This window comes from Gekko japonicus, unplaced genomic scaffold, assembly GCF_001447785.1.
Source record: "Gekko japonicus isolate JY-2015 unplaced genomic scaffold, Gekko_japonicus_V1.1 scaffold2096, whole genome shotgun sequence".
Taxonomy (NCBI): Eukaryota; Metazoa; Chordata; class Lepidosauria; order Squamata; family Gekkonidae; genus Gekko; species Gekko japonicus.
Genome location: NW_015164724.1, coordinates 15212 through 27222, shown reverse-complemented (window position 1 = coordinate 27222; position 12011 = coordinate 15212). Strand labels below are relative to the sequence as shown.

At 47.4% G+C, this 12011-nt stretch overlaps 1 protein-coding gene across 1 annotated transcript in view; it reads left to right on the top strand.

Annotated features, from left to right (window-relative positions):
• LOC107109023 (PH and SEC7 domain-containing protein 2-like) overlaps positions 1-12011 on the top strand; it is a gene marked incomplete at its 3' end in the record, with an annotated part of 72963 nt that overhangs the window by 51649 nt on the left and 9303 nt on the right. The window contains exons 9-10 of the mRNA XM_015409593.1: positions 1012-1101; positions 10376-10419. Coding sequence (XP_015265079.1) covers positions 1012-1101; positions 10376-10419 — 134 coding nt within the window. The remainder of the gene's footprint in view (positions 1-1011; positions 1102-10375; positions 10420-12011) is intronic.

Sequence of the window (12011 nt, the reverse complement as noted above, 5' to 3'; positions counted from 1 at the left end):
GTTCAGCAGTGGGGCCAGGAGGACACTAGGAGCCCTCCCACTGTTGCCCCACCCCCAGCACCAAGAAGACAGAGCATCCCTTGCCCCAGACTGAGAGTTCCTATCTCACTGATCCCCAGTGTGCCATCCACCAACATGTTCCCTGTTGCTCATATCCCTCCCAAAGCATCTCTTTCCAAAGCAAAGAGCCATTCCTGTCTTTATCCGCCTCACTGGAGCAGGAGATGCTTCAGACGAGCCCAAGAGGCATCGCCTCTACTTCTGCAGGGAGCACCCATTTGGAAGCACCTTGGCTTGAAACTTCCCAACATTTTCGGATGGGCCCCCTGTGGTGTGTGGCCCACTAGTACCTTTCCTCCAAACTCCACGGGTGGCGGCCGGTGCCACTGAATCAGGGATTCCTGCCTTATCGGCTAGATTCAAGGACGCCCACTGCAGCTCATAAAATGAAATATTAATCAAAAGCAAGACTTTGATGGGAAAAAAGACAGCTAGGGACCACTGGTTTTCCTGGAAGGTCTCCCAGAACGAGCAAGGCTTCTGGTGATGCCCGGCCCGCAGCAGTGGTGCTCGCCCTCCAGAGTCACAAGCAGACCGTGACATAGCTCGCTGTCACACATGCAGAATAAGGCATTTTCAATCCACTTCCTATGCAATTCGGCAACTGTTTGTGAGTGGATTTTGCCATTTCGCACAGTAAGATCCAGTTGCCAAGTGCACTGAAAGTACATTATTCAACGTGTGTGGAAATGCCCATGGCCGCATGCGTCAACAGGAAACCTGCACAGTCATCGATTCTTGTCTTTCTTTTCCTTTCTGTTTACTTATTTAGGAAATGTCTGTGCCGTGCCAAACTCTCCAGAGGAGCTGTTCAAGGCTTCTGCACGATTGCGCTTGACCCCAGGGTTTTGTCTGAGAAACGTCTGCCTTGCATTTTAAAGTTTTGTGCCGAGCCTTTCAGAACAGACTGATGAAAACAGAAAAGGTGACTGGCTCTCTTCTGCATTACAGAATATCGGGAAGAAAATGTCCTGCCAGCAATTTACTGCTAACCTGGATGGATTAAATGATGGGAAGGATTTTCCAAAGGATCTGTTAAAGGTGAGGCTGTGAAATAGGATGGGGAAATGCCTGGAGATTCACTAGCCTGGGGAGGTAAAGTTTAGGGGGGGGAAACCTATGTGGGGCTGTACAGGTATTTCCCACCCAAGCCAGTCCAGGAATGGGAGGGGATCCTGTACTTTTCCAGTACCTTAAACAACAAACCCAGAGGTAGGCTATACCCTCTCAGGTTCTCAGAACAATATGCCACCAGAACCTCTTTTCACTAGTCCCTGCCTTTCCTAAGGGAGAGATTCCAAACCCTTAGTTAGCATCTGGGATTTAACACAATAGCAACTCACTTCGGAGATGCACACTTTTACTCTCCAATAGTAGCGTATCTGGGGAGCGTTTAGGCCACAGGATTTAGGCTTGGAACTCAAGTATAACATCAAAGACAATTTTAACAGTCAGAGGAATTTTTATTTAGTGCAGAGCTTAGCAAAGACTACCAGAGTTAACCAAAATAACAAGCCTAAGGCTATTTGCCTTAACTACACAGTAAAAGATACATATTTACCAAGTTCAGGAACATCCAAACAGTCCACGGGATTTTGAAGGAAAAATCCATCTTTGCTCAACCATGTGGTCCAATTCACAAAGCAGTTCTTTGTCCCCCAAGGGACGGCATTTCTAGGTGCCATAAAACAAGCAGAGAGAACAGGAGCAGAGAGCAAGAGCTAAGAGAGAACTCATTCCCATAGGAATCAAACAATTATAGCCCAATTCCAGTCACAAATTAGATGTGGCTATTAGCCAATTGCGAGTGGGCATGGGTGTGCCCAATTGTTGGTTGTCATAGTTGCATGTGGGGATAGGCTAGAAGTTTGGAGGCCCCTCCTGCAGTCAGGTGACCCAGCTTCCAGCTTCTCCGTGATGTACGTGACTTTTTGCATGTGGGCCAGAAAGTGTAGCCATGAGGTCTGGCGTTTGGCATGGAAGTGTGAAAGAATGTGGGTTTATGGCATGGCTATTTAGGCCATGTGGCCTTCACCATTTGGCTTGCAACAGGAAACAAGACACAGCATGTTATCAGAAAGACATCACAGGAGAAGACATGAGACTTTTAGAAATCAATATTTCTATACAGGGGCGTAATACCATAGAGTCCAGTCTTCAAAGTGGGGGAGCGGATCTCTATAGCCTGGAGATCAGTTATAATCCCAAGAGATCTCTGGACCCCAGCCGGAGGTTGGAAGACCTACTTTGAAATCAGAGAAAGGAACAAAGGGGAAAGCCACATTAGCATGCAACATGATGATGATGATGATCAAGATATGCAGAGTGACATTAAATAACAAGTTAAAGCTATAGGATCAGCAGTTGTAAAGCAATAAATATGTCAAGGTTTCCCTTGCTCGAAAGCCAGTCGAATCTGACTCTAGGGGGTGGTGCTCATCTCAGTTTCCAAGCCGAAGAGTCAGCACTGTCCGAAGACGTTTCTGTGGTCATGTGGCCGGCATGACTAGACGCCAAGGCACACGGAATGCTGTTACCTTCCCACCAAAGCAATACCTATTTATCTACTTGCAATTTCAAACTAGCAGATAAATGTCTAAAGGTGTCTTTTCTAATTGCGGAAAGTGTCTTGGAATCTTCATTCTCTCCTGTCAGGTGTGGAGGGCACTTAACACTACCTCCCCCTCCAAAAAAATGCTGTCATGTCAGCAGACATCCTAATATCTCTTGCATACATTCAGTCTGCTGACATAACAGCGTTTTTTGGAGGGGGATGGGGGAGAGGATGAAGCCTGACAGGAGCGAATGAAGATTCCCAGACACTTCCCACAATTAGAAAAGACACCTTTAGGGTGCGGTCATTAGCCGGCGTGCTGAGAGTGGGTTAAACTGCTCTGGTTCTAACTGGATTATATTTGACTAGGATATAGGCCCGTTGTGGAAATAAATACAACGACCTCTAGAAAGAGGCTCTGGGCGGGTGCCCCAGCCTTGGACACTCAGTGTCAATTTGCTGTGGCAACCTCAGCAGGGTATAGTGACACTGAGTCCACCATTTTCTCCAGAGGAACTGATCTCTGCTACCTAAAGAATAGTTGTAACTTTGAGTGATCTCCAGCCCTCACCTGGAGATTGGCAATGATGGTTCCCCAGAAGGAAGTGATTGGTTTGGAGGGTGGAGTCTACGGCTTTGTACCTGTCCGAGGTCCCATGCCTCCTGAAACCTCACCCTCTCCAGGCTCTACCCCTCACATCTCCAGGAATTTCCCACCTGGAGTTGGCAGCCCTATCTCCTTCCCAGCCAATCATCAACCTACCTTTATTTCCCCCTCAGCTTTCCACCTCGCACACACCTGCAGCCTCTCCCATGCTCTGAAGCCCTGACTGCTATGTCACATTGGCTGTCATACGGGGGCCACATCAGTGATCTCCAGCCCTCACCTGGAGATTGGACACATTTTACCTCAGAACAGCAAACTGTTTAGAATGTTAGAGGCAAAAGCCAATCAAGTCACATATGCAAATGACCTCTGTGTTCCGAGGCAAAGGCCAATGAGGCTGCATATGCAAATGACCTCTGTGTTCTGACTGGCTATGGGGGGGAGGGGAACAGCAAACTGTTTAGAATGTTAGAGGCAAGACTCGAGCAATACAGCCAGTGGATAGGGACAGATTCTGAGTGACACACCAGGGCACCAACCAATTGCGGAGCGTGTGGAATGTTCTAGAGAAGTATCACCACCATCTGGAGATCTGAAGATCTGGATAATTGCGATCACACTTACCTCCTTTATCCCACCTCGCCGCGCAGATGTCGCTCCCTGGCGTCTACACTACTAACATGTGGGAGCGTGTGTTGGCAGGTTTCTAAATTTTTTCTCAGCTTGCGCATGCACATAGGCGCCCCTCCATAGAATGGGGGGGAAACTACCATGGCGCATGCGCAGAACCACCAGGGCGAATCAATCCAACCCCTCCAACAAAAGACTTCCCTTTAAACGTTTGACCCGAAAATGGCCTCCGTGAGATCCTGAACTCATCTAAACTCTAAAGTGACCGTTTAAATGTCGGTTTTCTAAGCACAGTAGCGGAGCTCCGCCTATGCACGCACCGGCAACGCTAAAAAAAATGGCGGGCGAAAAGCGGAAGCCTCAGATAGCTTTCGAGCTGAGAGGGGGTTTAAACAGGAAGTGGCTTGACACCAGAGGGGCGATCACACAGGGGGGAAATGCAGCTTAAAACGGGAGAGCTGAAAAAACACCACTTTGGGACCTGGTAAAAAAAAATCCCAAAAAAATGGAGCTGCGGAGGCTCAAGTGGTTAAGACGCTGAACTGCAGGCTGTGGAAGGTCAGTAGTTCAGCAGTTCGAGACCCGAGCTGCCGCATGACGGAGTGAGCTCCCATCTGTAGTTCCAGCTCTTGCCAACCTAGCAGTTCGAAAGCAAGAAATTGCAAGTAGATAAACAGGGACCACTTCGGTGGGAAGGGAACAGCGTTCCGTGTGCCTTGGTGTTTAGTCATGCTGGCCATATGACCACGGAAACGTCTTCGGACAGCGCTGGCTCTTCGGCTTTGAAACGGAGATGAGCACCGCAACCCTAGAGTCAGACTCGGCTGGCTTTTGAGCAAGGGAACGTTTACCTTTAACAAAATTTGTTGTTGTTCAGTCGCACAGTCGAGTCCGACTCTTCGCGACCCCATGGACTAGATTCCGCCAGGCCTTCCTGTCTTCCGCTGTCCTCTGAAGTTTGCTCAGTTTCATGTTCGTTGCATCTATGACACTGTCTAACCATCTCATCCTTTGCCGTCCCCGTCTTCTTTGACCTTCAGTCTTTCCCAGCATCAGGGTCTTCTCCAGTGAGTGCTCCCTTCTCATTGGGTGGCCAAAGTATTTGAGCTTCATTTTCATTATCTGGCCTTCCAGGGAACAGTCAGGGTTGATTTCTTTTAGGATTGACTGATTTGATCTTCTTGCACTCTTTTACTCTGAGCAAGAGGCTCTTTAGATCCTTTTCACTTTCAGCCATTAGAGTGGTATCATCTGCATATCTGAGGTTGTTGATCTTTTCCCCAGCAATCTTAATTCCCGCTTGTGATTCATCCAGGCCAGCATTTCGCATGATGTACTCTGCATATATATTAAATAAGCAAGGTGACAGTATACATCCTTGTCGTACTCCTTTTCCTATGCTGAACCAATCAGTTGTTCCGTATCCGGTTCTAACTGTCGCTTCTTGGCCCTTATACAGGTTTCTCAAGAGACATGTGAGGTGGTCTGGTACTCCCATCTCTTTAAGGACCTGCCATAGTTTGTTGTGATCCACACAGTCAAAGGCTTTAGCATAGTCAATGAAGCAGAAGTAGATATTTTTCTGGTACTCTCTTGCTTTCTCCATAATCCAGCGAATGTTGGCAATATGATCTCTCGTTCCTCTACCTCTTCGAAACCCAGCTTGTACTTCTGGCAGTTCTCTATCCATGTACTGTTGAAGCCTAGCTTGTAGGATCTTGAGCATGACCTTGCTAGCGTGTGATATGAGTGCAATTGTGCGATAGTTTGAACATTCCTTGGCATTGCCCTTCTTTGGGATTGGAATGTATGCTGACCTTTTCCAATCCTGTGGCCACTGTTGCGTTTTCCAAATTTGCTGGCAAATTGAGTGCAGCACTTTAACAGCATCATCTTTTAAGACTTTGAATAGCTCAGCTGGAATACCATCACCTCCACTAGCTTTGTTGTTAGCAATGCTTTCTAAGGCCCATTTCACTTCACATTCCAGGATGTCTGGCTCGAGGTCAGTGATTATACCGTCGTGGTTGTCAAGGATATCGAGGTCTTTCTTGTATAGTTCTTCTGTGTATTCTTGCCATCTTTTCCTAATCTCTTCTGCTTCTGTTAGGTCCCTACCGTTTTTGTCCTTTATCATGGCCATCTTTGCATGGAACAAAATACTCTGGGTTAAAGGGGTTTTGAGCTGGAAAGCAATGGCTTGGGACGGGAGATAGATGTTGACTGTGTGATCGTGCCTATAAAATCCATTGCTGAAGCCTGAGGACACCAGATCAAACACGAATCTGAACTGCACTCTTAGACATTTATCTGCTAGTGTGACATCTTTATTGCTTTACAACTGTTGACCTTAGAACCTTAGCTTGTTATTTAGTGTCACTTTGCATATCTTGATCATCATCATGTTGCATGTTAATTTGCTGTTCATTCTCTGGCAATAAGTTTGAACCTTTCCTGCCATTCTGACGCACTTGATAAAGTGTGCGTGCCCAGGAAAGCTCATGCCTCGAATAAACCTTTGTTGGTCTTGAAGGTGCCCCCGGACTCTAAATCTGTTGTACTGCTTCAGACCAACATGGCTGACCAACTGGATCTGTTTATTGCACACAGTGTTATATATTTTTCCAAGGCTTTTTTTTGTAGAAAAAGCCCAGCAGGAACTCATTAGCATAATAGGCCACACCCAACAGCAGAAACTCGTTAGCATATTAGGCCACACCCTGGCATCACATCTCATTAACCTATTAGGCCACACCCCCGTGTTACCAGAAGTGTGGTCATCCAGCCACACCCACCTTTTGCTTCTTATTCTGTTTACCTTGTTTGTGGTCAAAACCCAGGGCCTTTTTTGTAGCAGGAACTCCTTTGCATGTTAGGCCACACACCCCTAACATAGCCTATCCTAATGAGTTCCTGATGTTGGGTGTGGCCTCTTATGCTAATGAGTTCCTGCTAGGCGTGGCCAACTCAGGAGCCAGCCAGAACTCCGTTCCTGGGCGTTCCTGCCCAAAAATAGCCCTGTATTTTTCCATACCCACCTGAAGGCTGGTAACCCCACACACCTGGTGTAGTGTCCCTGGGAAAAGACACCTAAAAAAAGAGTTGGGGGGGGAATCTAAACCAACAAAGCACAAACCTCCTAAGGAAGTTTAGAAAACTTATTGAGGGCCAAAAGTTAAAAACATAATAAGTGTACAAAATAGTGCTTATTACAAAGACATATCAAAACCTAGTAGGGGCCCAAATAAAGCCTCATAAAATGTACAAGGTTACAAATACACACAAAAGAGAACAATGTGTGACCTGACGCGTTTCGGCTCACAAGAACCTTCTTCAGAGGTCAAATAGTGCAAAACATAACAAGCAACAGGGTCTCTGTAACACATGTAAGGCAGTTAAAAAGATAAAGGTAAAGGTTTCCTTTGCTCGAAAGCCAGTAGAATCCGATTCTAGGGCTGCGGTGCTCATCTCCGTTTCAAAGCCAAAGAGTCAGCGCTGTCCAAAGACATTTCCATGGTCATGTGGCCGGCATGACTAAACACCAAGGCGCACGGAACGTTAACAATAAGCAGTTAACCATAAATAAATAAATAAAATAGGACCAAAATTGGAATGTTCCAATATGGAATTGAATGACACACCAAAAAGTCTCTGTTTGGGGCCACAAATATATCTGGCCTTGTGTCAGAAGCTGTCGTATGAACTGAAAATTTTATGTACCTTCCAGTTTAGGTCCTAAGAGTGCAAATAGAATAGCCTTGTCAGGGACAATGTGCCGTCGATATGTAACCGAAAGCTTTTAAGTCTCAGCGTCTTGCCTGTCAAGCGGGAGGATTCGAGGCCAGGTTTCTCTTTGCTGCGCAGGGAGTTCCTGAGGAGAGAAGCTGCCCTCCTGGGCAATCTGAAGCGTTACCGAATCCGGAGAGAAAATGGGTTGCTTAGAAAGAGAATGTCACTTTCCTCCGCATCGCTCAGGGGCCCAGGGACTCAGCCGCTCCTTGTTACGTGCCCTGCTCCAATTAAGACAGCTTCCCAGCACTAGTTTGTGGTCTAGATGCCATGTAAAGGTAAAGCTAAAGGTTCCCTTGCTCGAAAGCCAGTCGAGTCCGACTCTAGGGTTGCGGTGCTCATCTCGGTTTCAAAGCCGAAGAGCCAGCGCTGTCCAAAGACGTTTCCGTGGTCATGTGGCCGGCATGACTAGACACCAAGGTGCACGGAACGCTGTTCCCTTCCCACCGAAGGGGTACCTATTTATCTACTTGCAATTTCTTGCTTTCGAACTGGTAGGTTGGCAGGAGCTGGAACTAGAGACGGGAGCTCACTCCGTCATGCGGCACCCGGGTCTTGAACTGCTGAACTACCGACCTTCCACAGCCTGCAGTTCAGCATGCCAACTTTTCTCAGCATGCCAACTAACAACGGAGGCAGATAAGGGCAGGATGGAAGAGCCCCCAGGTCAATCCAGAGATAGGCAGCGAGCCCATAAGGACGGTACAGAACCAGCCCAGCCCAGGAATAAGGATCAAACCCCACAAATCTAGCACAGTCGTCACACCACAAAGTGAAAGGCCAGGCCTGGAGGCCGGAGCTTTGTGTCTACAGGACAATGCTCTTTGGACCTGTCAGTCAGCTGTTTGCTGCAGCTCTTACGGGCTCCTTCCTAGTCAGGGTCAATGTTCCCTGTAAGCTATGGAGCTCTGTGAGCAAAAATTCTACTCTTTGAGCTACTGGCATTAACATTGTGAGCAGGAGATTTGGCTGCTGCATAAATTAGTTTGCTTTGGAGCCATCCTTCCTGCGCTAATACAAAAATGTGTGAGCCATAGGCTAAAAACCTGTGAGCTAGCTCACACCAACTCAGCTTAGAGGGAACACTGGTCAGGGTGTTCTTCCTCTGGTGGCCATCTTGAGGAGGGTGCGGTGCTGCAGAGAAGACTGAGCCAGCAGCTGTCCCTGAGAACAGGAAGCTCAGATAGAGAACGGCTCTGGAGCCACCTGCCCCAAGATCTGGTTTGTGTATAAAACTGGGATCAGGAGAGCCAGTTTGGTGTCGTGGTTAGGAGCGCGGACTCTAATCTGGGAGAATCGGGTTCGATTCCCCACGTCTCCACATGCAGCTGCTGGTGTGACCTTGGGTCAGTCACAAGTTCTCTCAGAGCTGTTCTCTCAAGAGCAGTCCTCGAGAGAGCTCGCTCAGCCTCACCTACCTCACAGGGTGTCTGTTGGGGGGGAGGGAAAGGAGATTGTAAGCCGCTCTGAGACCCCTTCGGGTAGTGAAGGGTGGGGTATAAATCCAATCTCTTCTCTTCTTACCATTTCAACCCTATGTGTTGTTCAGCTAGAATATTTATATTCAATAGTAAGGGTTCTGAAAGCAAGCCAGAAGGATGGGATTTGCCATTCCTAAACAGCAGTTCACCCTAATACAGCTCCCTGTTTTCTGCACATGGTGGGAGAGGTTCATCCCATAATCATTTTCTCCTACAACAATGGAGTTAAACACATATGATCTCATTTATACAGTAAAATGTGGAATGGTCACTTAGTCTACAGTGGTATTATCACAGATGCTCATCGGTTGGAGATCTTGCAGGTCTGGCTGTCAACTAGCTGCCATATTTCATGTGTATGTGTCCTTTCCTGACTGTGGCGCAACGGCGCATGCTTGCTCGCTTGCTTTGCTCGCTTGCTGTAAACAGCGGTAGGGAGGCGCTCCTGAGACCGTGCGAACCGGCGCTGCCAGACTGGGTTATCTGACTAACCTTGAGGAAGAGGGAGGGCTTGCATTCCACTGTTGGTGTGAATCTTTCTGTTCTCATGAGGCACGGAGACTCTCCCGTTCATTATGTAACCTCCCGCCGGGAGAATTCCCCCGCGTGTGCTTGGATTTCATTTGCTTAGCCACTTGCAGCATCACGCTATATGAAGGGATGCATCTGCCCCATTGTCATTCCTAACAATATCCCTGTAGATCATGGCAACAGACCTGTAGTCCAATAAAGCATAGCGCTTCCCTGGAAATGTGTGTGGAGATTTACTTGCTGTTGAACCTGACACTGGCTCACTGTGAAGAAGGATAGCTCACTTAAAGTGGCAGTTTTAGATTTCCTAAAAGTAGGGCTGGGAAAACCAAAATGTGTGGATAAGACTTCCACCTGCTCATGAGTGGCAGAAACGGCAAGCTGTACAGGGACAGCTAGATGAGAAATCTATTATTTCATTGGGTTTTTCCACATTCTCATTTTACTCACTGTTAAGTTCTTGTTTCTTCAGGGTTCCCCCCCCCCCTGTGTTCTGCATGTGTTTTGCTCCCTCTAGTCATTGATTTGATATCAAACAGCCTGTGGGACATAAGCTGGAAATAAAGCTGTTAAGTTTTATTAAACCAGTAAGTTAAACCAGTAACAGAGGGTTCCACTGAGAATACCTTAGGACTTAAGTAGTGGCTGACTGGATGTGTGTCACACAGAGGGATATTTTTTCTGAGAATCTGCTAAGAATCTGACATTGTATCTTTGTTTCAGAGCCTGTATAACTCCATTAAAAATGAGAAGCTTGAATGGGCTATGTAAGTATTCCCAAAAGTATTTTATATTATGATCAAAGGACCTGGCATACCTTATATTATTCATCAAAGGACCTTACATACCTTGTAGTCTTAATGGTGCCAGAGATCCACATTCTGAATGGTCTGAGGCACAGCTTACCTCGATCCAGGCCCTCTCTGTAGTTAAAGGCATTCTAGTGTTAGAAGCTTATCTTCAGTGCAGTTTCTGTTGTGTTAATCTAAGTAGGATGGACTCAAAGCCATTCAAAAGAGCAAGTTACTTTTAGGTAAAGGTAAAGGTTCCCTTGCTCGAAAGCCAGTCGAGTCCGACTCTAGGGTTGCGGTGCTCATCTCCGTTTCAAAGCCGAAGAGCCAGTGCTGTCTGAAGACGTTTCCGTGGTCATGTGGCCGGCATGACTAAACACCAAGGCACACGGAATGCTGTTACCTTCCCACCGAAGTGGTACCTATCTATCTACTTGCAATTTCTTGCTTTCGAACTGCTAGGTTGGCAGGAGCTGGAACTAGAGACGGGAGCTCACTCCGTCATGCGGCACACTCGTGTCTCGAACTGCTGAACTACTGACCTTCCACAGCCTGCGGTCAGCGTCTTAAGCACTTGAGCCGCAGCAGCTCAAAAGTTACTTTTGGTCAGAGATAAAAGAAAGAATTGAAAGAATCATTCAGGACAATCCAGTCCTGTGTGATTCCACACTAGTGCTAATCCACATCGATTCAGGACATTAGTTAATTTCAGCAGAAAATTGCACAGATGTTTCATATGCAAGAGTGACAATTTAGGGTGCTGTGGGATTCAAACTCTGTTTAGTTACCCACCCGCCCGCCCACCCCATACCGTGCTACCAGTCCATTGAGGCTGAGCCCGAACATTTGCATTTTTAAAATATTCTTTTCATTTACACACACGCGCGCCTCCCTGTTCTGGCCAGGTTTTTTTTTACACCTCTCTCAAATATTTCCACTATGTCTCCAAAAGCACCATCTCCAGAAAGCATTCAAGATGCTTCCTGTACGAAAAGCACCACTTTCCTGGATGGATCACAAATAGGAAGTGTGGCACGACTAGGGGGCAGCATGACATCACAAGCAACTTCCATGGGCGGTAGAGGCTCACCAGATCCCCTAAGTGTCTCTGCCCTGACTGGATGCCTCAGGCTGGCCTGATCTCATCAGATCTCAGAAGCTAAGCAGGGCCGACCCTAGCGAGTACTCGGATGGGAGGCCCCCAGGGGTCATTTCGTAGAAAAAGAGGTGCAGGAGCTCATTAGCACAACTCATTAGCATAACTTATTTGCATACGCCACACCCCCTGACATCACCGGAAGTGTGTCAGAAGGCAACACCCACCGCTCAGGCTCCACTGGACTGTTTTGGATTGCTAGCTATTGGGGGGGGGAGGCATGCAGATCTGTCCTCGCAGAGGAGGGAGAGCTTGTACCTGAATAAAACTTGGTCTTAAAGGTGCCACTGGACTGTTTTGGATTTACTTTGGGGGGCGGGACGTGCAGAGCTGTCCTCGCAGAGGAGGGAAAGCTTGTACCTGATTAAAACTTGGTCTTAAAGGTGCCACTGGACTGTTTTGGATTGCTAGC